Source organism: Leishmania donovani, chromosome 23, assembly GCF_000227135.1.
Source record: "Leishmania donovani BPK282A1 complete genome, chromosome 23".
Taxonomy (NCBI): Eukaryota; Euglenozoa; class Kinetoplastea; order Trypanosomatida; family Trypanosomatidae; genus Leishmania; species Leishmania donovani.
In genome coordinates this window covers 508,141-535,354 of record NC_018250.1, presented here as the reverse complement: position 1 = coordinate 535,354, position 27,214 = coordinate 508,141, and the positions used below count along the sequence as shown (strand labels likewise).

The 27,214-nt window shown below is 59.2% G+C and overlaps 8 protein-coding genes across 8 annotated transcripts; all 8 read left to right on the top strand.

Annotated features, from left to right (window-relative positions):
• Window positions 1-8,804: 8,804 nt before the first annotated feature.
• LDBPK_231310 (hypothetical protein, conserved) lies at window positions 8,805-10,268 on the top strand (the record flags this gene model as incomplete). The annotated part of the gene is made up of 1 exon (XM_003860976.1): window positions 8,805-10,268. The coding sequence occupies one exon, from the start codon at window positions 8,805-8,807 to the stop codon at window positions 10,266-10,268; it is 1,464 nt and encodes a 487-aa protein (XP_003861024.1).
• A 1,475-nt stretch (window positions 10,269-11,743) lies between these two features.
• Window positions 11,744-13,762, top strand: LDBPK_231300 (hypothetical protein, conserved; the record flags this gene model as incomplete). The annotated part of the gene is made up of 1 exon (XM_003860975.1): window positions 11,744-13,762. One exon carries the CDS (start codon window positions 11,744-11,746, stop codon window positions 13,760-13,762), a length of 2,019 nt encoding a protein of 672 aa, XP_003861023.1.
• A 907-nt stretch (window positions 13,763-14,669) lies between these two features.
• On the top strand, window positions 14,670-16,031 carry LDBPK_231290 (hypothetical protein, conserved; the record flags this gene model as incomplete). The annotated part of the gene is made up of 1 exon (XM_003860974.1): window positions 14,670-16,031. One exon carries the CDS (start codon window positions 14,670-14,672, stop codon window positions 16,029-16,031), a length of 1,362 nt encoding a protein of 453 aa, XP_003861022.1.
• A 794-nt stretch (window positions 16,032-16,825) lies between these two features.
• Window positions 16,826-17,881, top strand: LDBPK_231280 (hypothetical protein, conserved; the record flags this gene model as incomplete). Its single annotated transcript, XM_003860973.1, has 1 exon — window positions 16,826-17,881. One exon carries the CDS (start codon window positions 16,826-16,828, stop codon window positions 17,879-17,881), a length of 1,056 nt encoding a protein of 351 aa, XP_003861021.1.
• Window positions 17,882-18,605: 724 nt separating this feature from the next.
• On the top strand, window positions 18,606-19,955 carry LDBPK_231270 (hypothetical protein, conserved; the record flags this gene model as incomplete). Its single annotated transcript, XM_003860972.1, has 1 exon — window positions 18,606-19,955. The coding sequence occupies one exon, from the start codon at window positions 18,606-18,608 to the stop codon at window positions 19,953-19,955; it is 1,350 nt and encodes a 449-aa protein (XP_003861020.1).
• A 671-nt stretch (window positions 19,956-20,626) lies between these two features.
• Window positions 20,627-22,705, top strand: LDBPK_231260 (hypothetical protein, unknown function; the record flags this gene model as incomplete). Its single annotated transcript, XM_003860971.1, has 1 exon — window positions 20,627-22,705. One exon carries the CDS (start codon window positions 20,627-20,629, stop codon window positions 22,703-22,705), a length of 2,079 nt encoding a protein of 692 aa, XP_003861019.1.
• A 1,280-nt stretch (window positions 22,706-23,985) lies between these two features.
• On the top strand, window positions 23,986-25,659 carry LDBPK_231250 (hypothetical protein, conserved; the record flags this gene model as incomplete). Its single annotated transcript, XM_003860970.1, has 1 exon — window positions 23,986-25,659. One exon carries the CDS (start codon window positions 23,986-23,988, stop codon window positions 25,657-25,659), a length of 1,674 nt encoding a protein of 557 aa, XP_003861018.1.
• Window positions 25,660-27,152: 1,493 nt separating this feature from the next.
• Window positions 27,153-27,212, top strand: LDBPK_231240 (hydrophilic acylated surface protein a; the record flags this gene model as incomplete). The annotated part of the gene is made up of 1 exon (XM_003860969.1): window positions 27,153-27,212. A coding segment is annotated over one exon (60 nt), but the record flags the coding sequence as incomplete, so codon positions are not given.
• Window positions 27,213-27,214: the final 2 nt, after the last annotated feature.

Sequence of the window (27,214 nt, the reverse complement as noted above, 5' to 3'; positions counted from 1 at the left end):
GACGCTGGCGCGGCAGATGGGGTTGTGTCGCTGGTGCGGCGCGTGTACCTTGTGCTCTCTGACAGGGACCAGGTGCCTGCGTGGCTTGACACGGAGAGGTTCCCGGAGCTGCGCGTGGTGACGCATGCGGATATGTTCAGCGCTGATGAGGCGGCGTGGGTGCTGCCGACGCTGAACTCGAACGTGATAGAGTCCGGGCTGCATCGCATTCCGGGCATCTCGCGCTTTTTTTTCTACTTCAACAATGATATGATAGTTGGTCGTCTGCTGTCCTTCTTCGACCTGTTCCGCCCTCTGTCGCCGCCGCGCCAGATCTTGGAGATGGCCAACCTGCAGCAGGCAAATGCTGTGTGTGACATCAGGACAGCTCAGCTCTACAGTGACGATAAACGAGTCCCGCTTCTATTCGAGACCGTATTTAACAGTGACGGCTACGTGCGAGCCCCATCCAGGTCAACTCTGGCACGCATAGGAGCGTGGCTCGTTCCTCAGTCGTGGTGCGCCGAGCTGGAGGATATGCATCCTACAGGGAGGTTGGTGGACCGAACGCTGCGCTTCTTGTGCAGACCAGCGCAGTTTTCCAAGCCTAAGCTGAATAGCAATAATGCCCTAAACCATCTCGCTCGTTATTACATTCAGGAAGAGCTGCCCGGGATCGTTCCGTCGATGGAGTACGCTCATATGCCTCGTGTGGTTGATCGCGAAGTGCTACAGACGATGTTGGACGACCCCATAAATGGCTTCGCCGAGACTGCGAAGGAGATGCGCAGAGCGTATCTGCGCAGCATGAACAACTTTTCCCCTGCTCACATCTACGAGTCGTTTGCGTTGGCGATGCGCCGCGCACGTACGGCGGCGCTTTGGTGCCAGAGTGACGAGCGATGTGTCGCCTCGCTGCGACACATGCGTCCCCTCACGACCCGTAAGTGGCGGCGGAGGCGCAATACGTCCTGCCCTGGCCACCCGCTCGAGGGAGGCAGCCAAACGGTACGGCTGCAGCACAGCGATATGCTCGCGCGCTGGAGCTCCTACGAGGAAAAATGGCTGAGCAGCATCACCACTGTGCCGGTGTCGCCGACGAAGACGGCGTATAACAGCCTCTCTCGCCGCAGCGGTAGTGTGCAGAGAACAGCCACCTCCGTGCCGGCTTCAGCGCCGCACCGACTCTACAAGCCGTCTCAGGTGGTGCGCACGCTCTTGTCGGAGAGAACGGCAAGCGCACCTCAGAAGGTGAGCCACGAAATGATCAGTGGCTGCCGGAATCGCGGCTCTGTAGACGCGTCACGGGTGCAGTCTTTGGTGCTGGATGTGCATCACCACGTCTCCATGACTGACCTGACGTTTCGATTCTTTATCGTGGAGGACTTTCAGCGCCTTGCGATCATTCTCTCTCGCCTGGAGCACTCCGCTAGCAATGAGGCGGGTGGGTCTGCGTCGACGGCCCGGCGTGCATCGATGTCGCCTCTGTTTATTACCGTGAACGACGATCTTGATAGTGAGGTAATGCGTAAGCAGCTGCGCACGAGCCGCCTAATGGGGTGGAATGAGTCTCATCTCACCCAGGCAGCCTTTCATCGCTTGCTGTGGCTCTGCTCCCACCTGGCTCCTCAGGCACCATGGGAGCGCCGGCCGGTCCCTGCGTAGCTCCTCTGCATGTACGTTGCCGTCGTCCGCTTTCCATTATGTTGTGTGTGTGTGGCCTGATTGGTCGGAAGCGGTATTGTCCGTGCGGCACACCTCTTCTGCCGTCACCTTGCCGTGTGCAGAAGTCGGACGAGGGGTTGACGTTGACGAGAGCGTTGGGGAACGACCCGCCGCACCCTGCTGCTGATTTTTTTCGATGTCTGCGCATGTGTAGTTGGTGTTTCTTCCCCCCCCCTCTTGCTGGTGGATATCTCCGATTCTGGAGAACTGAGCATGCGCTCTCTGGCCCATTTTCGTGTTGCTTTTTTTTTTTCGCTTGGGTTCGTTCTATAGCTGGCGACGCATCACCGAAACGATAGCTCAGTTCTGTGAAACGAATACCAACAGTCGTTGAGATCCACGCGTCTACCCTCCCCCCTCTCTCTGTTCTACGTACCCGCACACTCACAAAACACTTCGTGAGGAAGAAGGAAACGCCTTGCTTTCGTCATGGTATGCCCGCTTTCCTTGTCTTCCCTTTCTCACGGCCTGTGTGTGTGTGTGCGTGGGTGCGTCTGTATCGTTTGGGCGTTGTTATCTTTGTTTGGTCAGCCTTTGTTTGCTTATGTATCCGCTTTTCTGTGCCGCTCTGTCACGAGCAGGCCGGTGCGTGTGCACGCCTTCCTGTGCAAGTACGTGTAGGTTACATGTCATGCACACATGTACCTCTCTTCCGGCTAAGAGCCCCTCTGGTATTGCGATTTCCTCCTCTTTTTCATTTTAGCCTTTTGCCTCTTCCATTGCCCGTCGCCCTTGAAGCATGCCGTTGCGTTGCCTACTCTGTGTCTTGTGCAAGCGCCCTATCATTCTCTTCTTCTCCCTTTGCTCTTGCGTCGGCGTCACTGTGTTTTGTCTGCCGCGCAGTGCTTTGGAAAGACCTATCGATTCGCCGTCTGCCCGCTTTTTCCTCCACGCGTTACAGTCCTCATGTGTGTGTGTGTGTGCTCGTTTATTTGTGTGTATGCATGTTGTTGTCGTGTCTTCTCCAATGCCGCCGTGGCTGCATACCGTCACTATCACTGTCTGGTGGACATCACTATCCTCCCCTCACTTCTTTCGTGTTTTTTTTTTTGCTATTATGAAAAAAAAATTTTTGTCCCTTTCAGAGACGCGGTAATACCCTGCCTTGCCCCCTTCCCCCTGTCTCCGTCTCCGTGTCTCTGTCCTCTTCCTTTTCCTCTCTCGATTTCTCCTTCTTTAGCGCGGCTTTTTATCGCTGTAAGTGACATAAAAGGCGGAAGAAGGCAACCACTATTTATGACCCCCGACAAACCATCCAAGTCTCCTCGTTGTGCCCCTCCCTTCTCTCCCCTTCTCTTTCTCTATCGTAAGAGAGGGCGAGATGGAATAGCGATGTGGCTGCTGTACCTGCTGGGCGGCACCTTCCGTGCCACCCCACCCCCCTCCGCTATGGTGCCTGCAGTAAGGGCGGAAATGGGAAAAAGAGTTCAGATAAAAAAAAATAGCGATCAATATGGAAAGGCAACGAAACACAGACAACAACGGCTAGGCTCCGCCGCGCTGCACAGGGTATCGGCACACCCAGCAAGCATTCTGACTCCTCTTCGCGCAGTGACGAGTCTATGCACCGGCGTGCACCAGCTCTGGTGTCTCTCAGCTGCTCTCTTCTGTGCCATGCTTCAGGGTTACCTTTTTTTTTGTTTTTCCTTTGTTCCTCTGCGATCTGCGAGTCTATCTACCCGTCTTTCTTCCTACAACTTCTCCCACATGATGATCGTTTCGCGTAGACACACACACGCGGCATCTAGCGCTTGAGGGTACAAGCAGAAAGGAAACAAACCCCGAAGAGGAAGGTGGAAAGCAGCACAAAACTCATGCATGACTGTACACTTCCCACCTTGTCTTTGCAGACGTACTCCGGCTCTGCTACCTGTGGGATACGAATCTGGGAGTGAGTCTAGTCGCGGACATACGCATACGCGTACGCAGGCTGACTCATCAACACACTCGTGGAAGAGTGCAGCGTCGGAAGTTCTGCTTCCACTTTTACTTGGTCTCCGATTTCCTATTGGATCGCCTCCTCTCTGTCCTTCTCTCTGCAGTACTTGTGGGTTTCCTGGCCGGCGGGGAACGAGTAATACATGCGCTAGGCTCTGTATTAGCTGCTGCGAGGGATGCTTGTTCAGGCGGCGGGGCGGGACCATCCACACGTGCTTGCGTGCCGAGCCTTTTGTTGTCCCTTGCGTGGTGGCATCTGCGCTGACGTGGGGGCTTCCTAATGCCGCTCTCACGGCTGGTGCGGGGTCACTTCATCTCGCTTCTTCATTTTTTGGAGCTCCACTCAGCAACGCTGACGGTGCTCGCACGCGGGACGCTGTCGTACGTCGCTGTCTAGTGGCAGCTGCCCACACCTGTGGCGCACCTGGCCCGGCGAACGGGGCACGCGCCGGGGCGCGACTTGCAGTTTTGGGGTAGATGTGTGAGACGAAAGGAAGAGGGATGGTGACAGTGAGACACCGTTGAAGGACGGCACGCGCGGCGCTGTGGTTCACCGCAACCTCAAATCCGAGCTGATCACGGCGGTGGAGCTGCATCCCTCGACATTGGTAGCAGCGCCTTGTGACCCGCGTACACGGCTGGACAGAAACGTGCGTGAGCGGAGACCCAAGGTGCCGCTGGAGGATGTGCTGTGTGCGCCGCTCAACTGCTCTTCGGTGTGCAAGGTCTTCTGCGCAGCGATGGACCACGAAGAGTACCACCTGTGGCCGCTGGACGACTCGCTGCTGAACACGCACACCGCTCTCGCTCGGGGCGAGGCAGTGGCGTGTGCACCTCACACTGGAAGCGCGAGTGCGAGGACGGCCGACACCCCGCGGGCTGCGTCGCAGAGGCGGGGAGGCAGGCTAGCGATGTGCTTATTCGCGTGTTTGACGGCGCCAGTCGACAGGAGCTGTGCCGCTCTTTGCCCAAGTTCACGGGTTCCCTGATCGAGCTCCATCACATGAGCACCTCTGCTCACACAGCAGCAGCGGCGAAGGGGGCCGCGACACTTCGGGACGGGGGGGGGTGAAGACCACAGCCAACCTTGTGCCGTTCCTCGCTGGGATCTCAGCCACTTCCATTGGCCTCAGCACCAAGGTCAAGTTCCCGAACGTGTCCTTCGTGAACAGTAGCGTGCCTACGCTGGCAAAGCACATGTACGGGGATGATCTGAGAGCCCCCCTTCACCTCGGCCTGCTGCCACAGCGTTTTCGAGTATCTGATGCACCACACGGGTACCTAACAGCGGCGCGGGTGGGCGGGTGACGGGTGTGGACCGCTATTTCTAAATGCTCTTCTGGCAGCGGGGGCACTCCGAGCTGTCAGGTAACTCTCGCGGCCCTTGCAACATCGTGTCTCACTACATGGCAGGCGAGGCGGTGTGTGAGCACGCATTGGACAACACGGAGCGCTTGCTTGCAAAACAGCTCAGCGGCTGCCGCCGCGCATGCACCGGCGCGTCGCTTCGGGCCCGCCAAGGATAGCGATTGCGGCGCCGCACCGGGGAAGAGGGAGGGGACAGCTACAGAAAGGACTGCTTCAAAGTATTGCGCATGACCGGGAGCCACGCGGGCACGCACGGCGCCATGGTGCCTCTCTCCGACACCTTGACCCTCTTCTTCAATGACCTGCGCGTGAAGCTGCGCTTCTTCGAGGACCCGCTCAACACACTCATCGTACTTCCGGGCCACGGAAACCACATGGGACACCACTACAAGTATACCCACGCTGGAAAATGTGAGCGGGTCGCCGCGCCGTCGCCATGGCGGTGACACCAGAGGTCTTGCACCGTATCGGTAACTTCAAGAGCCGTTCTGCCAGGATTTCTCTGTTGAGCTTTCAGTGCTGGTCGAAGCAACTATCGACATCTTTGGATGTATGCCCAGCCCTGGTAGGCCTGTGCAATGCGAGCTTGGCGGTATACGCGAAGTTTAACGATCCTGGCATTGCGCGCGCGGCCTGCTTGCTCGACCTCCGCGACGAGACGCTGCCGGCGTTTGTGCACAAGAGCTCTCAGCTACCCCGACCCTCGTGAAGCATCCGTGCCCACGAGATTACTGCGCCGCTCCGCGACACCAGACGACGGCGCACGCTTTCTCTCTCGGTGCCTGCCTGCGCGTGTGTATAATATATGCATACATCTATTCGACATACTCCTCAGATTAATGAGGTTTCCCATATTGCCAACGTGCGTTTGCACGTTTGGAAGGCTACGCTTACGATGAAAGACCCGCGTGTGGTTGTGTCTCTGTGTATGTGTACGTGTAACTGGTTCTTGCTCACCCCTCCCCGACCGAATCAAAAGGGGCATGCACACTCACCAGTGCGCGGCACCGCAACCAGCAGCAGCTTTCCGCTGCACCCACGTATCTGGAAGAGGATCGCCACTTTCCCCAAGCCTTCTCCGCGTGCACATACAGCCCACGCACCCGTCACAGGCCATCAAAGTACCCACGACTCGGCCTGCCGAGCGCAGGGGTGTCTGCCCGCACGAATGCGGTCCGTCAAGGGATCGCCTCCGCTACGCCTACATGGCACGGCTGGAGTCAGCGTTGCTCCACGGTGCCGCCGCGCGGTCGGCTGGTGCTGGCCGGGAACTGCACGAAGGCCCTTGTGCACCCTCACGCCAAAGCAGCCGCAGCCATCGTGGGTGCCCCAAAATATGCAGATAGCGGACACCCGCTGGGAGAGGCCAAGCCCCTGCCCCCGACCCCACAGCGCTGCTGCGCCGCGCACGCTTGCATCCCTCCGCAGCCACGCCAGGAGGCCGCCTTGCGCACTTAGCGTGAGGATGGGTGCACACACGCATGGCGGTGCCGTCACAACGCTTTCGCAGCTCTCAAGCCGGTGTGCAGGCACCGATACCCCTCGGAGCTCCGCACGCGCACACCTCCATTATGCGCAGCGGCCGCGCGCCCCTCTCATATCGGCTTGTCGATGGCCGATTGTGAATCGGTGCACCAAAAGAAGCTTGGCAAGCATGCAAAATCGGCAATGGCGGAGGAGTCGACGCCAACTGGACAGGCTACGGACCTGGCTACCGGTCTCAGACGCCAGGCCGACATTCCCCTGCTACCCGCACGACAGGAGCACACCGCCTCTGCTTTCCCGCCAGACCCTGGACGCGGTCTGCTTGTATCAAGGTAGGCAGTCCAGCCAAGCCCGTGTGACGCCGATCGCGCAGCACGTATCCGAGGATGGACAACGAGATCCCTTTAGGCGCATAGCCCGATTTGGCGGCAGGAAAGCCTATCCTCAACGGCCAGGATGTAGCCGCAGTGCAACAGAGGTGGGCCAGCTGTGGTTGCACGCGCCTCTGTGCTGATGTGGTCGTGAGCGAATGACACATTGAGGAAGCAAAATGTTTTCGACTGTCTGTCAATGGTGCTCTCTCACATTGTTGCCATGTCCTGCCCTTTTCCTGCTCTCGCGCCCTCCCTCGCTCCACCTCTCCTCGCCGGTTTCCATCGCTGTCTTTGTGCGGCTGCGCGTAACTGCTTGCGCGCGCGTTTGTGTGGAGGATGACGGACGAGGGGGTGCTGACATGAAGAAGCGCGGAGGGAGGGGAGGGGGGATGCACTACGTCGTAGACGCGGGTCGTCTTCTCTCTCTCTCGTCGCGAAGCGATGAAGTGAGGTTGGTGGGATGGGTGATCAGTTTCGTCGCGTGCTTCATCCTTGGAAGAATCAGCGTTTTTTTTTTTTCTCGTACACCTTCGTGGCGGCGTGAGGCGGCGGTGTCGACCACAGAGGCCGCATCGCCCTCTCCACATCGCTCTTTCTGCCGCTCTCTGTTCTTTGTCATGTTTACGCTCTCGCTTTGGGCATCGCAATCCATGTGCATGTATACATGTATATATACATGTACAGGTGTGTGTTGGTGTGCGTGTGCCCATCGCCGATGAGTTTTGCGTTTGAGCTTTCTCGCCGCGTTTGCTTAACGATGCTATCTCCCTCCGTGGTTGCACTCTTCACCTCCCCGCCCTCACGGGAGTATGTGCGACGGCGGTTGTGATGGGTGCCGCTACATGTGGACGCAACGAGGAGTTTCTCTTGCATTTCTCTCATCTGCTTGAATCGGCTTCTGTAGATTTTTTGGTAGGTTTCTCCCGCGCTCTTCGTTCATGCTGTTTTTCGTGCTCAAGCAACAGCTTCCTTAGCAGGAGCAGCAGAGAAGCCGCGACACATACCCGACCAGCTCTTCGTGTGACAGGAGATAAGTCAATTATATGTGTGGTGGCAACAGCCGACATTCTGCTTACTTGTTTCTCCCGTTTTCGCCTACACGTCTGGGCGTCCTCCCCCATCTCTCTCTCTGAGTTCTCTCCCACTAGCCTGCATGAGTATGCTTGTCTCTCTCTTTCTCTCGCTTTTTGTTGCACTGGGGCAACCCACTCATGCGAACTACGCAGCCTTGTGTGAGTGTGTGTCTGGCAAAATGAAACGGCTGAGGACCAGGGATGCGCACTGCTGCTCCCGCGCTCCGCATCTGCTCATACGGCGGCATCGATGCTGCTAACTCTCCTCCTCTTCCTCTTCGTCTCTCTTCTCTCTGGTTCCTGCTCCCACTATTCAGCTTTTAATATATATTTTCTTTTGGTTGGTTTTCTGTCCTCTGCTGCATTTTCTCACATTTGGCGTGCAAGGGCCCACATAGGCGTGTGTGTCTGTGCATGGTGAGGCGGGCTTATCACACTGATCAATCTTCATTGTTGCGCCCCAGTGCGTCCACTGTGGGGGGTTGCTCACCCCAAACGCACGCCGCGTACTAACGCGTTGCCGCGTTGCTGCCCTCCTATACCTTTTCCATCTCCACCCTGTCGCGCAGGGTCGCAGATCCACAGACGCACATAGAGTCCTTCGTTTACACACGCGTACATATATATATATATATATATATATTTGTTCACTCCTCTCTCTCTTCCTTGTCTGGCTTCTTGACACAACATCCTCCCCTTCCACGGCCTTCCCCGTGCTGCAGCACTGCCCATCTCGCGAACCCTTTTGTTCCCCCCCTTCTCCCTTTTCACGCGCGTGTGCGTGTGCGTGTGTGTGTGTGCCTCTCCGTCTCGTGCTTCCAGACACCCTCTCTCCCTCCCGACACCTCTGCGACACCGGCCGATGCTCTCTCAAAGCAGCGGGACACCCTTCACGGGGGAGATTCCGGACAAGGAAACCCTTCACGAGGTGATGCGCTACATGCCGTACAACCGACGCACCCTGACAGCCATGCGATGCGTCTCGCGACCGTTTCGCAGCGCTGTGCAGAGCCCGCAGAGCCCATGGGCACCACACAAGGAAATCATGGTTTCCCGCTACGGCCAGTGCATCATCTTCAACGCCCAGGAAGACGAGCGGGGACGCAGCAACTACTCCCTGTACTCTATCTCCTCTATCGGTCGCAAGTTCCGCACCCACAGCGCTAAGCTGCTGGGCCGCTATCACGCCTTAGTCGCCAATGGGCTGTCGCGCCTCGTGCTGCATCACGCTCCCGTGGAGAACTCTTTCTTCGAGCCCCTTGGCGCGTTGACAAACTTGAGGGAGCTGGAGCTGGTCTCCTGCCGCGGCGTCACGTCCCTCGGGGATGCCAGCCGCATCAAAAGCCTCGAATCTCTCACGATCGTCTTCTGCCCTGTGGAGCCGGACGGTGTCTCGGGGCTGCACCTCTCGAACCTCAAGAAGTTGACACTGCGGTCCTGCAGCAAGCTCTCCAACCTGAACGCGATCCACTCCGAGACATGTGCCTCATTGGTGGACGTGCACGTGGAAAGCTGCGGCGTATACGATGACACATCTTCTGCCTTTTTTAGTGACCTCAGCTCCAACCTGCGCACTCTCGATCTCACCGCGACCTTCATTGACACTGCCCTCACGCAGATACCTAAAGAGGCGCTGGAGTCATTGACGACGTTGCTCATGTCCGAGACGCCGCTCCACTCGATGACGTTGAATACACTTAAGACGTCGTTGGCCAAGAACCTGGTGCACTTGTCGCTGGACGGCTGTGAGGAAATCGCTGACCTGTCCGCGCTGGGAAGCCTAAAGAAACTCCGCTTCCTCGATGTGTCGCGGCTGAGCGTACTGCAGGACATCGAATGCGTGGCGCAGTGCACCCAACTCGAAATGTTCCGCTGCGCCGCGACCGACCTCAACAACATCACGTTTCTCAAAAATATGGAGCACCTGCGCGTTCTCGATGCGACGAACACGGCGCTCACAGACTACACCTTGATTCACCTGGAAGAGTCGCCAGAGCTCGATACGGTGGTGCTCACTGGGTGTCTGTACATCTCTAGCATCAACGCCTTTCACCAGTGCCCGAAAATACGCCGCATCCTGTGTGGGCGCACGGCCGTGACTAACGAAGGTGTGGAGATGCTGACGGAGTGCGCCACGCTGGAGGAGCTTGATCTGAAGATGACAAACGTGACAGACGTGAATCGGCTGGCCGACTGCCCGTCTCTCAAGGTCATCAACGTGTGCGGGTCCATCATGATGCAGGACGCGATTCAGCGGTTGCTGGATAAGCCGTCCGTGGAGGTCATCTGCGACTCCTTTGAGGAGGGTGACTACATGGACTGCTAGCGTGCCTGTATGGTGTGTGTGTTGTGGTGGTGGTGCTGCTGACGGCGCCGTAGACGGGAGAGGTGGGAAGGTTTAGGGCCGGCTTGGGGTATAGCGGTACCTGCGCGTAGACAGAAAAGGTGTGCGTGTGTGCGTGTGTGGCAGGCCGCTTTTGCCTTCCCTTTTCCTGCGCTCCTTTGCCCATTTCCGCATATACGTATCTGTATCTTATCTGTGCCCCCCTCCTCCTCCCTCTTCCTTTGCGATGGTTTTGTTGCCTTACTGTCTCCTCAGGGGGGATGTCGTCGTTTGCTTGAGCGTGTGGGCACAGCTTTTGGGGTGGGCGGGGGAGATGCGCCCCATGCCTCTTGAATCGTGGCTGCAGACGAGAAGCTAGCGAAAAGCCAGAGAAGGGGATGCATAGGTCACGCCAAGAACTGGAAACGGGTGCGGCTGTCTTTGCTCATTATGATTTTCCATTACATTCTCTTGCTTGGTGATTTCTGGGAGGATGAGCATGGATAGGCTGCATCACCTCTCTCCATCCCCAGCTTCCCTTCTCTCTCGCACACCCCGCTCGCACGAGCACCCACGCGTGCAAGCTGATCCATTTGCCACAACTTCAGCAGCAGCAGCAGCAGCTGCTGCTGCTCCATGGTGATTTTCCTTCTTTTCCCTCTCCGCGTCTCTCTCTTATCCCATCGCTTTCTTCTTCATTTGCGACCTGCCTGTGCCTGTGTCCTTCTGGTAAGATGCGCGTTGTGGCTGCTGCGTCTTCTGTGTCTTGTGCCATTCTTTGTGTCTGTGCCTGTATGTCTGCGTGTGTGCCCTTCTCCGGAATGTCTTAGCCAGTGGGCATGCTTCGACGGCGTGGCTTTCTTTCATGGGCAAGTCTTCACCAACCCCAAGACAGCTGCGGCTTGACAAAGAAAAAGAAGAGGGCGAGAGCGGACTCGCAAAGGTGGGGGGAGGGGGGCTGCTTCTCTCTCACTGGCCAGCAGCAGGGGCTGAGAGGGGTGCTCTCCCTCCTCTCTTACTAGTATTACGATTATATGTGTGGTGGCCGTCAAGAGCGGACGCGAGGACATGGCGGTGCGTGTCCCTCCTCCTGTCAAGCCAGTGCGGATGCTCTGCGGGTCTCTCCTTCCACAAAGCGCTTCGCACGACTCCGTGAGGGGATGAACAAGAACGGAAAGGGAGGGGGAGGGGCGGCGGTGTGTGTGGGGGGGGCGCAGGATGGATTTTGTGCTGCGTATGCGCGCGCTCTCGTATCTCGAATGCACACTGCACTCACACGCGCTCACTGGCTCGCTTTGTGTCTTCCCTCTCTTGAAACGCATTCCCTATACGCATGCGCGCGCGTCACACGCACGCATCAACGAAGCACTGACCGAGCATAGCCAGAGGGACGGTGTTGCCGGGCCGCGTGAGTGTGCTGTCTTTCCTTGCTCCCGCGTTCTCACAGTGCCGCTAGCCTCATTTGAGTGTCGCGCCTAATGTCGTCGGCAAAGTCGCAGCAGGCAAAAAACGGTGCCGGTAGGTATCATGAGTCGGTCTCACACGCACCTTTGCCAGAGTCGCCTTCTCAAGCGCCTGCATTGACCTCAACATCGCAGAACGAAGCTGTTTCAACAGAGCACCTGGGCTGGGCATCTCTCATCAAGGAGCAGCATCGACACCTGCAGGCGGCCGTGCAGTCCGGTGTCAGTGGCAGTGGCACTGTGGTAACCGCCATGGGCGCTTCATATTGTCTTACTGCCTCTGCGCCGCCACCGTCGTACCACGAAGAGCTGAAAGCGTGGCGGTGCACGCTGACAGGCGAGGCGGCTGCGCAGCGGCTCTCCGCCTATGCTGAGGCGATGCATCATCTCGCAACGCTGTACTGGAATCCATCTGTGACACCTCTGGCGGGGCACGGCACTGGAGTGGATGATAGTAGCCGCGCAAGAGGCGAGCCTGCAGCGCACGGCGGCCGCGCAGCAACGTCTGAATCCACCGCACCACGTCTTGGCGAGAAGCGCAAGCGAAGTAGCGATACGGCAGACGGGGTACAAACGCCGTCTTCTTTTGTGATGATAGGCGAGGCAATGTCAGCTACGGTAACTGCGACGATGTCCGACACCGACTCTCGCCACTACAGCGACCGCCTCGGCTACTGCTTGCAGAGCATCGCTTCCTACTACCTCGGCGAGGCAGAGACGGAAGGTTGCGGGGAGGGAACTGCAGGCAGCGCACCCGGCGCCGCTGATGGCCGACCTCCGGCGGCTGTGCAATCGTCCTCCCTGCCATGCTTCAGGGTGTGCGTCGAGCAGACACGCTTCCGTCAACTGCCTGGAGTGTTTGCACGAGTCGTGAAGCCCCTTCGCAGGCTCTTCTTTCAGCGATATGGTCGCATGGCGACGGAAGCGGAGGTGGGCCATCTGATCAGAGCCTGCACACCATCCCGGGATGGCAGCTGCAGCATTGCGCCAAAGATGTCGAGGGCTGGCGGCTTCTCTTGCTTGTCCTCGAGTACCGACTCAATTAGTGGGTCGACAACGGAGGTGTGTGCAGTGCGAGGGCTCATCGACGAGGATGTAGACGCACGCGCCATTGTGGAGGAGTCGACGTGGCGCCGAGGCGAGCACACGGCGTGGGCTACTGCGCTGCACTACACCCGCGGCGCGCCTCATGCGACGCCGACGTCAGCGCCTGCGCCGCTGTGGACTCTGGATGTGGGTTCATGCTACGGTCCCTTTTTCGGCAGGATCTTGAGCCGTACTGCGCCTCTTGCACCGGTACCTCTGCATGTAACGTCCATGGATCTTGCGCCCTATCAGGGAGCCGCGGGATGCAACAATGGCTCGAACGGTGCCCCGTCACCGTGTGTGTGGCAGGCGGATTGGCTGCAGATGGGTTTTTTCGCTGAAGAGCCGGAGGCAGACGAAGCGGTGCGCGGGAGCAGTACCGCCGTTGCATCCGGCACGGCGGAGGAGGGCCGCGTCCGCTATCAGCGGCAGCGCCCAGCCAGCAGCCTCACCGACGGGGGTGGAAACTCCGGATTGCACCCCTGCGACTCACGTGACGGCAGTGCGGGCGACGCGGCGCAAAGTTCGCTTGCAGCGACGGCGGTGCGGCTGGAAAGCTACGACGCCGTTTTTTTCTGTCTTCTCCTTTCCTACATCCCCACCCCACGCTTGCGTTTCTTGGCGTGCATCCATGCTTTCCTGGCGCTCAAGGAAGGTGGACTGCTTGTTATTGTGAGCACGCGCACGCAGGGTCCGCGGCGTCGCAACTGGATGAGCGAATGGACGACGTGCTTGGCCTCGATCGGGTTTCAGCGCGTGCAGCAGAGCATTCAGGAGAAGCTTGTGGGCATGTCCTTTGCAAAGGTGTCGCCCTCTGCAGAGGTGCGGCGGAGCTGGGCGACGGCGGAGGGTCGTGCTGCGTGGATCGAGTCCCTAATGGCGTCCTCGGCGGCCCTGGAAGGACTGCGTATCACCGCAGACGACGCGAGGAGCCGCGCTGATATCTAACGAGGGAGGGGGAAAGGGGAGAGGGAGGCTGCACGAAGATGGCGCGGGAGAAGGCGACGCCGTGGTTTCTTCTCTTCACCCGCGTATGCACCCACAGGGGAACAGGGCGCGCGCGTGCGCATCTCTGCACACTCGCCCGCGAATGAGCACCGAAGCCCCCAGTTGGCACGCCGTTTCTCTGTTCTGCCTTTCTCCCTTTCTTTCTTCCCCGGTCTTGTCCTTTGAGTCTTCACTCCCTCCCACGATCCTCCAGAGCACTTTGTGGAGCTGACATCTGGTGAGGGAGCGTGGCGCACAACGAGACTCGGAGCAGAGCCTTTTAGGCCCCGGAAGAGGGTGGGCGCCTTCCACTGTGTTTTGCGTCGTACCTATGTACGCATATGCACAACCGAAGTTATCATCGCCAGCTTAAATCACACACGCATACACATGCACAAACACACCTTTATGTGAGACACTCTGCTTTTTCTGTCTCACGTGCACTCACACGCTGTTGTGTGTGTGTGAGGGGAGGGGGGCTGAGTGGGGAGGAGTGTGGCTGGCGAAGCTCATCAAAGCCGTTGCGTGCATATCCTTTCCTCCGTGGTGCTGGCTTTTGTACCACTCCGATACCGTCTATGTGCTCATCTCTCCTTCTCTTCCCCGTGGCCATTCCTCGCCCCTTTTAAGTACTTTCGGGTTTGCGTTTCTTTTTTTTTTGCGCTTCCATCATATCACCTTATCTCTAGCACATCGACAAACACGCAGTGAGTACTCGAGTGCTGTAGCTGGTAGCGTGCGGTGTGCCATTGTCGCTGAGTGTTGTGTGCTCGCGAGTCTGTGCCTGCTTCAGCGCCCGCCTTCGCTTGTGTTTTTCCCTCCCTCTTCCTCCTTCCCTTCTCCCCCTTTCAACCTTCTGGTGGCCCTTATGGTGGAGTTGCACATTTTCGATTTCGACGGCACGATCTTCTTCTCTCCGGTGGCCGACCCGAACGCGCTTGCCGCCGCACTTGTCGCCTCGGGCGATCTCGGCGCCGAGGATGCAGCCGCCGCAGCAAAAAGGCTGCACGGCGAACTACGCTGCCCCGTGTCCTCCGGCGGCCTAGGGTGGTATCAGAGTCTTTCGACGCTGTCGCCACCGGCAGTGCCGGAGCGGCCGGCTGAGGCCACGTGGTTTGTGGAGCCCATTCTTACACACATGCGCGCCATCGTCAAGACCCGCAACTCTTTGACGAAGGAGCGCCGTCCCAACGTCGGCACACACCCAGCGGCCGCGACGGTGGACATGCCGCTCATCTATGTGCTCACTGGCCGGGACGTAAAGTACTGCGACCGAATCTGGACGCTGCTGCAGCAGGCTGGACTCGACAAGGAGGTGGAGGACGTCTTGCTGAAGCCGACTGAGACGGCCGGCACCGTCAAGTACAAACTGAACCGATTTTTCTCCTTGATTCAGTACCACCGACCGGCGCGCGTCTTTTACTATGAAGACCGTGTTGAGCAGGGCAGGGTGCTGCTGGAGGGGATGCGGGCGCTGGAGGAGGTACTGTACACGGACGTCAGCGACAAGAACAACGGCATCGACAGCGGCGGCAATGGCTACTGGAAGGCAGATCGCGTCGGTGTCGTGACGTTCGACGTCACGGGCGGCGCTGCAGAGGACGCCAGCACGACGACACTTCCGCCGCTAACAGCTTTGAACACTCCGCAGCCCGCGGTCGTGCCGTGCGCCGAACGCGACGGGGCCACTTGCCAAGGCACAGACGGCAGAAACGCACACCTGTCGCCGATAGCCTCATCTCTGCGCACTAGCCCGTATTCCCTGCTTCGCGACGCGTGCTACCCAGTCGACCGGCGCGCCCTCTTCGGCTCATCTTCTCCGACAGACACCCTTCCGGAGGCGAAGGTTTCGGCGGCGCTGGACCAAGCAGAGCGACAGGCGCGGCAGTGGGTTGAGAGAACGGTGCAGTTCTACAATTCAAAGAGCGCCTGTCAGGACCGGGGTCGTGGACAGGGTGGACGACCGGCGGCCGGTGGAAAGCAGAGCACGGCCGCCGTGACCACCACTGCTTCCGGGTCCAAGGCCGACACGGCAGCGGTCTGCGACGCACGTGCCTTGCGCACTGCCGTCTCCTTTGCTGTGCCTCCCCCGTTTGTGTTCGTGATGGTGCTCGTGCCTCCTGCCTTGTGTGGCCGCAGCACGAGCATCCTGAGCGGAGAGCAGCTTGTGGCCGTGCTACGCACATTGGAGGAGGAGAAGCGGGCGTTAGAGAATTCGACGGCGGCGTAGGCGCACCTGAGCATACATGTCACGTACCACGCCGAGTGAGGGTGAGCGGGCCACAGCGATGCTCGCGAAGCAGGTGCACAGCTACACGCACACTCTCAGAGAAAAAGACGAGCACACAGGGATTCAGGTGTGCAGCCGCACATGCGTGCATACATCACCGCGGCGCACGGGAATAGGCGATCCGCAAAACAAAGTCGACTGAGCCTCCTAGCGCTACCGTCTCGGCGAATGCTGTGTGTGCTGTTTTTTTTTCGCGCCTGACTGTACGCCGAGCCCCTGCAATTCTTGGTTAGCTTTCCTCTCGATCGACCACTGCCATCACTCTCTCTCTCACTGTGCGCACCTTTCACTCATTTCCTGTCGACCCCCTTTTTCCTGCCCCTCCCCCCGCTCACACTGTCACCGCAACCGTGTGGCAAGGTCAGGTGTTGTTTTGCATCAACATTTGGGCCGAGGTTGTGGGCTGCGATCGGCCGCTCCACCTGACAGGGCCACACACACACACACACACACACACCTCGCTCACACATCCATACGCGCACTGACACAACGTCGAGCTCCCCCAGGTCTCAGCGGTCGCGACAGCGATGCGCTCGGCGAAAGTACCGCTGCCGTTTGCGGTGACCACGAAGGGCGTGCACTATGTCGTTTCCACCGTGAACAGCTGTGCCAGCTATGAGGCATACCGTCACCATTACGAGCATCTGGCGCAGGCCTCCTCTTCCCCTTTTGCATCCGCGCCTGTCTTCCGCCTTACCTCGCTACTGCCTGCCGACTGGTCCGCTCTGCTGCGGATGAGCCGCCGCCTCACCCATCCAGGCGCAAGCTTTAACTTCTCCTCCCCTGGGGATACAGCGGAGCTCCGCTCAACGACGGCAGACACGCACGCCAGCGCTGATGAGCCCACAACCAACAACAACCACGCGTACTTGCACATTGTGGAGCGGGTACCCGGCGACTTCACCCCGAACAACATGATCTACCACCAGCTGCAGCGTTACCACCTCGCTCCTGCACCATCGACCACGGCCGCGGAAGCGGGCGAAGGCGGAGCGGTGCCTGATCCCTTCACGGCCCTTGTCACGGCTCTGCAACAGCAGCCTGCGCAGTCGCCAGAGGAGGCGTCGGCGGAGCTGTTGACCGCTGAAGACACAGCACTCGCTGCCGCCACGGCAGCAGAGAAGTTGCAGCGGGACCCGTTGGCATCCAAGCCGGATGCACAGGCGCATGCTGCTGAGAACCTCCGTCAGATGCATGCCTACGCGGCCGCCTCAGTCGCAAACACCACCTCTTCCACCATTACTCCCGAAATCGAAGACGGGTATCGCTTCACTTTCTACCCCTTCCCCATTTCGGCTGCCGTGAGCATCCCATATTGTTCCCAGCACTTCTGCGTGCTCGTGAACCTGAAGCCCATCGCGCCGAACCATCTCATGGTGGTGCCCATTCGCTGCGTTAGCACGATACACGGACTCACAGAGGAGGAGGTAGACGACTGGGGCCGCGTGATGTGGTGCACTATTCAGGTCCTCGAGCATCTGCGTCGTCAGCGCTACAGTGAAGGCGGTGCTGCTTCCTCCGCCACCCCCGCTGTACCGCCTGCCGGGAACTACAGCATTGCTGTGCAGCAAGGCTCGCTGGCGGGGCAGACGGTAGACCATCTGCACGTGCATGTCATCCCCTTCGACCCCCAAGGGAAGCTGGCCGGGGAGCCGGAGGCGGACGAGGCGGAGCAGCGGCGACGTCCGCCTCGGACACCGACTGTCATGCAAGCAGAGACGGATGCACTACGCCCCCTGTTTGCCCAGTACACCGCAGCCGCCGAGTCCTCGTCGGCGGCCGGCTTGTGACGCATCTGAGGACCGTCTGTGCGGCGCATATATCTTGTGCGGCTTCCCTGTGCGCGTCGCTTTTTCTGCTCACTTCGCAACAGGTCGAGTGCTGACACACAGGCAGATGAGCAAGAAGACCCCCCCCCAAAAAAAAAAGACAGCGACGACACTCCATCCGAAGGCACTCGCTTTGCGCGATCGCACGTCCAGGGAGGTCCCCCCCTCTTCTCACACGCGTGTGTGCGTGTTTAGATGGAGCACTTGGCCAGCAGCGCTGACCATTGCTGCCTTTCGCTCCTCTTTCCCGCTTTCCATTTCACTCCCTCCCCCTCCTTCTCTACCATGCGCGGCGCACTTCTTCTCCCTCTCGCTTTATGGCTCTCCTTGGCTTGCTCTAATACATCACCTCGTCCGCCCCCTCTTTTTTCTTCCCTCTCGCTCTCGCTGCACGCGTGCGTGCGTGAGCCCTGCTCGCCTCATTGCTTTCTTATTGTGGCGCACTGAGCAAGGCGGAGAGAACGGTGCGCCGTCCTGTTCGCTGGTCAACGAGGGGAGGGTGGTGGTGGTGGTGATAAGAGCGCTCTCACGGGCGCTTCTTCACACGCCTCCTTTTTATACCGTCTTCCCTTCGCTTCTTCGTTTAGGTTCTTTTCTCCTTCGCTGTCTCCTGGCGCCGTGCGCGCCGGCTCCGCCCTTCCTCCCCCTCATCATTCTTCTCTCTCACGTGCCTCATGATTCCGTGATGCAGCCCATCCCCACTGCGCACATCAAGAAGGTACTCCGTAAGGAGCAACTGCTCCGCTTGCGGAGGTGGGCCAAGTCGGAGCCAGCGCAGGTGACTGCTGCGTCGCAACAGATTTGCGATCATGTCTACGAATACATTATCGCGCGCTACCGGCCTGGTGCGACCTCTGCCGCTCGCGGAGCGTCGTCGTCTTCGTTGGGGGCGGCAGAGAGCCGGGGTGCACCTCTGCCCGCTCCACTTTCTCCACCGCCGCTGCTCGTGCTGGCGTATCTGCCGCTGTACTTCGAAGTGGATCCTGTGCCGCTCATGCAGCGTCTATGGTCAATCGCGCATGAACAGAACATTCACATCTTGACCCCTGTCGTGCTCCCAGAGACGATGACGGCCTTGTTGACGGCCAGGGCTGCGGCTGTGCCTGCTGTGGAGCTGACACCACAACCAGCGTCATCAACAGTTATGTCGGATCCCTTGCCGCCACAACATCCCGCGCCGCACACTCTCAAGAGTGCGATGGTCTTTGTCGAGGTGCTGAATGAACGTGAGCTGAACACAGTCTTCGCCCCACAAGGTGCGTACAACATCCGTGAGTTTAACGCCTCTCTCTTGGAGCCCTGGCTACTCGGGCCTTCACGTACGTCCACTATCGGCATGCCAGCCCCCCTGCATTCGCCGTCCACTTTGGAAGGAGTTAAGGGCGATGACGAGGACGACCACGCCATGCTCGCCAGCTGCCATGGCCGTCATCGTCACATGGTTCTCTGCGATGCATATGCACGTTTGTTCCCAGAGCCCCACGCGGCTGGGTATCGGCCATCGGGCCTTCTCGAGTACCGCGATGCCAGTGAGGACCCGAGAACCCGTCTGAGCCCCGCCGTTCACGAGGGAGCCACGCACGCCTTAGGCAGCCTTGACGACGTGTCTATGCTCGTACTCGCGCCTGGCGTGCTATTCGACGTGCGGACTGGTTCCCGCCTCGGCAAGGGCGGTGGCTTCTACGACCGCTTTCTCGACTACCACGGCAGTGTGCATCGCCGTAGGCTCCCCGCTGACTCCGTCCCATCCCGTGTCGGAGGTCAGGAAGAGGGGAATACGGCAGAGAGTGTGGAAGCCGCAGTGGGCGCGTCCACTCTCGCCGCCTCCGGCGTGCCTGTTCCGCAGTGGGATGTCATGGCCCTTGCCTTCGACGATCAGGTCCTGCGTTCTTCTACGACGGGTACTTGTGCACCGGCCATCGGTGTCTCCGATAGCTCCATGCCGTCGCGCATTCCTGCCGACACGCACGATCGACCCGTGCATTCTGTCGTCTCTCCAAGCGGCGGCGTAGAGCAGGTGTGTCAATACCAGTGAGAGGCGGCGCGTCCAACTGTTCCGCCGACACGGGTCGACCTGTTCGAGGGTTTGCGAAGCGGTGCCCATCACCGCTACCAAAGCAGCAGGAACATTCTCATCGGCTAACAGCAAGCGGCCAACCATGCGCACTTCTGCGCTCACTTCACATCACAGCTAGTACCCGCTTGCACACGCACATGCACGTGTACGAGAAGGCCAAAGAGGAACCAACAGCGACAGCACACAACGCCGCACAAAAGTATGAAGTGTGGCGAAAAGCGGCTGCCTTTCGCGCTCCGGAGTGAGCTGTGCGCTTGTTTCGCGTGTGCATGAACCGCGCTAGGCACGTGTGTGTCTGTGTGTGTGTGTCTTTGCGTCCCCACTTCCTCTTGCTTTCGGATTGCTGACGCGCAGCCGATGAAGACGGCATCTTACGCATGCTTGCATGCGTTCTCGTCGTGCTTGTTTTCCCTCCCTGCCAAAACTGCTCGACACAATGTCTCCACTTCTCTTTTAGGTGCGGACACCGACACACACACACACACACACACACACACACACACACGCACACAGAGAAGTGCATGAGGGAAGGGAAGTATGTACAACGCCACGGTCAAGACCACCACCGCCGTTTGCTTTCCCGTGCCTTCTTCAGAGAAGCGCCACCCGTGTCTTTCTGAGGGTATCGAATGAACGCAGACGCTCATCACGCCGTGCGGCGTCTCTATGTCCAGCTGCTGCACGCGCAGCACGGCGCGCATGACATCATGGAAGAGGAAGAGCCTGGTCCGCTCCCGCCGGGCTCCACCAATGTCCCCACTAACCGTAACCCGCTCTCAACCACCACCTCCCTGGAGCGTAACGGTGCACCAGAGAAAACAGCGCCGGCTCCGAGCCCAAGCTCTCCGGCTGCTGTGGCCGTTGCTTCATACACGCCTTCCGCACCCTCCCGACATCTACCGGGGCCAGCAGCCTCGCCAGCGGCAACGGCGCGCTTCGCATCGAGAGTCGCCTCGGGGTTTTCAAATGCGCGGTCATCACACCCTGGCGGGCTGAAGGGATGGTGGCGGCGGCGGTGTCACCGGTACTCAAGATCGCCTTCCACAGCTGTCGGCAGTGCGGCGTTAGGGGACGAGGAGGTGACATCCGCTGCGGAGGTTCGACAATGGAAGATGCGTCTAGGGCGCACACTGCGCCAGCGAAGCTTCCAGGTGGAGGAGCAACTTCGGGAGATGCTGGCGGAGCACTTGCGGCAGTGCCTAAAGTCAGGCGCGATATCGGCACTCACAGCACCATCGGAGCAAGGCACACCGGCGAGATTCAGTGCGCCTTCGCTCCTGCGCGTCCTGTCCACCGGCTATGCCGTAACCATCTCAGTTCAAAACGCCAGCAGGGCTGAGGACGGAGTGCGCGGCCAGGAAGCGCACGATGTCGGTCAGAATCTGTTTTTCAGTGGCCTGGGTAAAGAGGCGTCCAGCAAGGATGACACCAGCCGCTATGTGGACAATCCACGGCAGCGCGGGGATGCGTACGAGCAGAGTGCAAGGGAGGCAGAACCCAAATCGCCGGACATCCAGGCAGCGCCTCCACGACCACCCGCCTCGAAGCTAGTAGCAGCCACCGCGCCAGCAGCTGCGACTTCAGCACCCAAGGCTGCACCGTCAAAGAAGTCATCCTTCCAGGCGCAGCTAAAGGCGTGTCAGGCAGACCTCTCTCAGAGCTGGCAGTCCGCCGGCATGCCGAGCAATCCACTCGTGCCAGTGCACACAGCTGCTCTGTGCAGTCGACTGAATGCACACCAAACGGATGCGGCTGGTGCTACGACCAACACTGATGCTCTCGCCAATGTCTCACCCACCACGTACCTCACCCAAGAAGAAGAAAATAGCGACACGCCTGTCGCAGCACGGCCACCGGCGTGCACGCTGTGGGAGTACTTGCCCATCTCCTCGTCCTTGCACATCAGCATGAGCCCGGCAATCGAGAAGGACGGAAAACCTGTGACGGCGCCCGCTGCCTTTCAATCGACAACTTTGCAGTCGCCCATGGACAAGATCAGGGCGGCATGGTGTCGACGTGCGCGCAAGCCTGCGCTTGGGATACCGCAAGCGCGAAGCAATGCCGCAGAGGCGGACAAGCGAGCGGCTGCTCCGAACACTGCAGCCCATGATCCCATTGCACTGACGACCGACGGCCACTGGCACAGGCTCCAAGCGCAAGCGCGGGCAGCGCAAGATGTCTTCCGGATTCTGCTGGAGGATGCGGCCTCATACTCTCAAGACGGCCGGCAAAAGAGCGGCGGCACCACGAAGAATACTGCTGTGGTGTCACCCTCTAGCCAACCTCCGCCACTGAGCGCTTACGCACCATTTTCGCACGCTCTGTTGCCTGGAGTCTCCGAGGCGGAGGACTCTGCGACAGCGGTGGTAATGGTGTGCTACACTGCAGCCCCCCACGATCTGGATGCTGTGAGCTGGAGCACGGGCACGTGCACTGGAGACGCACCGGCCGAAACTTCGCCCTCAGTGTCACTGCAGCCGACGTGGGTGCTGTGCTTCGAGGTGGACGCCTTGCACGAGGCGTGGCTGCGGCGGACGCTACTGGAAGTGGCGTCAAGAGAGTCGACTTCATCACCTGAATCAGTCGCGGCAGCCAGTACTTCTCCCCTTCCGACACCAACGCACGACAGGCTTGACACGACTGTGACATTGACAGCGCTAAGGGCCAATGTGCTGGCGTCTCTGCAGTCGATGTGCGCCTGCAGCTGATTTCGGAACATCGTAAGCAACTCGGCTTTGATCAGCGATGAATTTGCGCGGTGCACATTACTCTTGCCGCGCATGATATGCTCACGCACGCTGCCGCACCGCTCAGTCGTGCCAACCTTCGTTTTGTTCTCTCTTTCCTGCTCTGCTTCCGGCCATTTCTTTATTCTGGTTGCGCGTGTGCTTCGCTTGTTACATGCACGCGTGGACACCTGTATGCTGACCCGTGTCCCTGAGTCTTTGTGCTTGGTGTATGTGTGTGTGCCTCCCTGATGGATGAGCGGCGCTTGGGTAACACCTTACTCAGCTTGTCATCTCCCTGCCTCTGGCGCTCTGTAGCCTCAAAGGCGATCCGATCTGCACGACGAAGAAGGACCAATGCCTGCATGCCTGCGATTGCAGCGCACCGTCAGTATCGCACGAGCACACACTCGCAGGCATGGGCCTAAGGCATCGGTCAGCGATGACAAAACCAAGAAAACAGAAACAGCACCGCTCGCCACATCGCATCTCCATCATCTCTACTCTCCGCTTCCCCACACCTCTGTCGCTGGGACGGACTGCTGTGAGGGGTTCTGGGCGCTGCCAAGGCGCTCGCTAGCCTCTGCATCTGGGCAAGTGCTCCTCTGCGTGATGCACGCTGTCTGATGCACCCAGCAAGCGATATCCGGCGTGACGGCGCAGCGTTAGGCCGTCTTTTCACTCCTTGCGTTTTGTTTTTCCCAATACACGCTCGATTTGTGTTTACGCATGACGGGCGTGTCTTCTCTCTGCTACCCTCACCGCCACCCGCCCCACACCCCAACACACACACACACGCACGCCGGTGTTTATTCGCGACGACTACGAGCTTCATTGCCCCCCCCCCTCTTCACTCGTAAGGCTCCGTGAAGGTCTCTCCACTCGCACGCGCGCACGTTCTCGCAGACCTCTTTTCTCTCTCTCGCTGGCGCCCAGCTACGCAAACTTGCTCCCTCACTCACGCGTGGACGCTCGTCCCCGCCTTCCTCGCCTTCTTTGAGCGCCGCCGCCAAGCTGTCGTAGCGGCTGTGGCTCTGAGCGACACTGGGGCGGCGTGCATGTGTAGATCATTACCACTCTGAGTCGAAGCTACGACGTGCTCGGCCTGGGCGCGCACCAAACAGCAAGAGCGGAACACGAAGACTGGCGCAGCCGACAGACATGCAGCTTCCCGCATAATCACTTCATTTTACTCTACTTACCCATTGAAGAGAGATCCCGCCACCCTCATCGACACGATTCGCAGTCTTCGACAGTGAAAGATGCCGCGTCCTGCGGCCCACACGTCGGCCAAGGAGCGTCAGAACTTACGGCAGCACTACTACGCCACCTCGGAGCAAGAGGCGGGGCTGGCACACTTGTGGCACATGCAGCGGCTGGCTGAGATACGTCTAAGTCCCTCCCACACGATTCAGGATGTGCCTGAAGTAGATTTTCAGCAACCAGGTGACCCCACCACGGACCACTACAGACAGCTCTACGCCGATCGCTATGCCCAGCAAGTGCGGCACGATGAGGCTCACATTTATGCTCAGAATGTGAAGATACTGCATCAGATTCTCCTCGCCAGTGACGACATGGCGCGCAAAGGACGCAACATGAACCTCTTCCCGACCTCTGCGCAGGTCTGCCTCTTCGACAACATCGAGAAACAGACGGCGCACCGCTTGCGGCATCGCCAGATGCGGCAGCGGCAAATCGCGCAGGAAAATGAGAGGCTTCTCTTGCATCTCATTTCCGTGTCCCCAAGCCTGCGCACCGCCAAGGAGCTCGGCACATGGTACACCACGGTTCACAAGAAGCGCGTGCAGCAGCTCTCACGATTCAAGCCCGCTGAGCAGTTTGCCGGCGAGCGAGTACTAAAGGCAGCCACCAGAAAACGGCTCTCCCACGGTTGCGGTGGCGGTGCTGCGGTGGCACCGTACCCGATGACCTCGGAGCTTGCTACAGCCCCTCCACTGCTGCGTGGACACCCTTATCCGCCGCTCTCGATCGCCGAAGCGTCGCGCACTGCTCCAGCCTCGCTGCTGCCGGCCGTGCGCACCACGTCCTACGGAGGTGTGCCGCTTGTGCTGGAGGATTCCGTAGGAAGCCTTGACGGTGCAGATGACTGCAGCGGCGACGCCACAGCAGCTGGGTACGCGGCTTCCCTGCATCATTCCCCGAAGCGGCTGCGAGGTACGTCTCGCCCCGACTGGCAGCCCATCTCTGCCACGGACATTCCTTTGTTGCATTACGCGGCCGATCTACAACTGCGCCGCGAAGGCGGCGGTGGCACCTCCACACGCGCGAGGGGAAGCGGTCGCGCTTTTTCTGCTTCTCAGCAGCGACGAGGGATGCATGATCCAGTGCATGACACTCACAGAGAGTTGAACGTCTCGGGCCCGCAAGGCCACACGACCGCGTCTCCTACTGTGCCCCGCGTTACGCCAAGCGAAGAAGGGGGCGTAACTCAGATGTGGCGTCACGCGCTGCAGCGACGTCATGACCGAATCGTAGCAGCCCAAACCGACACCAACCCATACGCGGCGCCGCCAGGGCGGCCCTTCACGCCCGCATTGCAGACGCGATATGAGGCATCCGCGGACGGTGGCTGGAAAGCCAATGACGGCTGCTTCGTGCAGCGTTGTCTTCCTGCACAGGGTCCGGGAGGTGCACCACCTCTTTCCTCGCCACAGACAGCCCCAGCAGCCCAACCTGGAAGACGCTTCGTTCCTGCGGCCCCATCCGAGCCGTTTAGCAGCGGCTATCGACGCAGACCATTCAGTTCACCAGAAAGCGCCTCGCCAGCACCGGTGCCAATCAAGCGGAGCGGATTGATAACAACGGCGTGCGTCACCACCTCAAGCCAAGCCGACAGATCAACAGCGGCGGAGACGGCGGAAGCGTTGCTACGGCGTTGGGAGTCGAGCAGGGGTGCATACGCACCCTTTTGATAGCGACGCAGGGCGCGTCGGTGCAAAAGAGCAGCCTTCTTACGTCCTCATCAACACGCATGGGTGTCTCTAAGTCCGGGTGGGTCACCGGCACAGCGCATCCTTCCATTTCGGCGTCATCTTCTGATCCTCCACCTAACTCAGAGGATGAGACAGTGCGCATGTGTGAGGCGCATGCGTTGCGCGAGATGGCGTATCTCCGCCCTCACGCGGTGTCACGTGCTCCGCTCTTTCGCGTTTTTTTTTTTCGGCTTTTCTCATTTCTGATGGGCCTCCCCACCCGCCTCAACGTGTCGCGCCCCCCCTCTCTTTATCTCGCCCTCTGTGTGTCTGCACTACTCCCTTGAAGACCGTGTTTCATCTCCGTGATCGCGTACACAGAGACAGACACACGCACGCACACGCACCCTTAGGCTGGCCACGTAGCACACGCACGCCTGCGCAGAGCCGCCTATATCCTCCTTGATAAGGGGCACCCGAACATAATATAAACACAAGGCCCCAGCGTGACGAGAAAAATGCACGAGCGGGAGACATGACCCGCGCGCTCATCCCTTTCCTTCTGTGCCCACTCTGTCTTTCCATATATGCAATCTGCGCCGTTTGGTGCTTGGCATCATGTACACTATCCTTTGTATCCTTGGCCTTTACGTATACGAGCTGCTGATATGACGACTCTTCTCTTGCGCCTTTCCTATTGCGAAAGGGTTGAACTTCGATATATATCTGCATACATATGTATATGTGTGTGTGTGTGCACGTCGACTTCTCTCGTTGGGAGATGCTCACTGTGCGAAGCCTCATTTTAACATCTGCGGTGCTTTCGGCTCTCTCTAGCTGCCCGCTAGCTCTCCTTTTCGTAATTCTTCTCTTTCTCTTACCACCACCTTTCTCTATGCGCGCTTGTGCGCACATGTTCTCTGAGTTAACGCACCCCGCTCATTCTACGCCTCTACTTGGCTGCGTGCTCGCCGTACCGTTCCTCTCACAGACTCAAACCAGCTCGCATCTGAAATCTCCTACCCACAATTCTTTTCAAAGATTCCGCATTCCTTCAACGCGCGCTATAACCTATATCCTCTCTTAACCTTCCTGCCCCCCTCCCTGCCGCACAACCTTCGCTGACGTGCGCCATCGCAGGCTTTCCCCGTTACAGGCTCACCTACACGCCCCTCTACAGCCCTCTTAAACTATCCGACACCCTTTTCGTGTGCACCCCGCCACCCCCACCCCCAGCGCCCGCGCACGCTTGACTCGACTCGCTTATCCCCATAGTCGCGCTCTACCCATTCCTTCACTACCCCCTCCCCCTCTAAACACTTATCTCCCCCGCTTGTAAACCATGGGAACCTACTGCACGAAGGACTCCGCAAAGAAGCCCCAGAAGCGTGCTGATAACATCCATAAAACCACTGAGGCCAATCACAGAGGCGCCGCCGGTGTGCCCCCGAAGCACGCCGGCGGTGCGATGAACGACTCTGCCCCGAAGGAGGATGGCCATACACAGAAAAATGACGGCGGTGGCCCTAAGGAGGATGACCATGCGCACAACGAC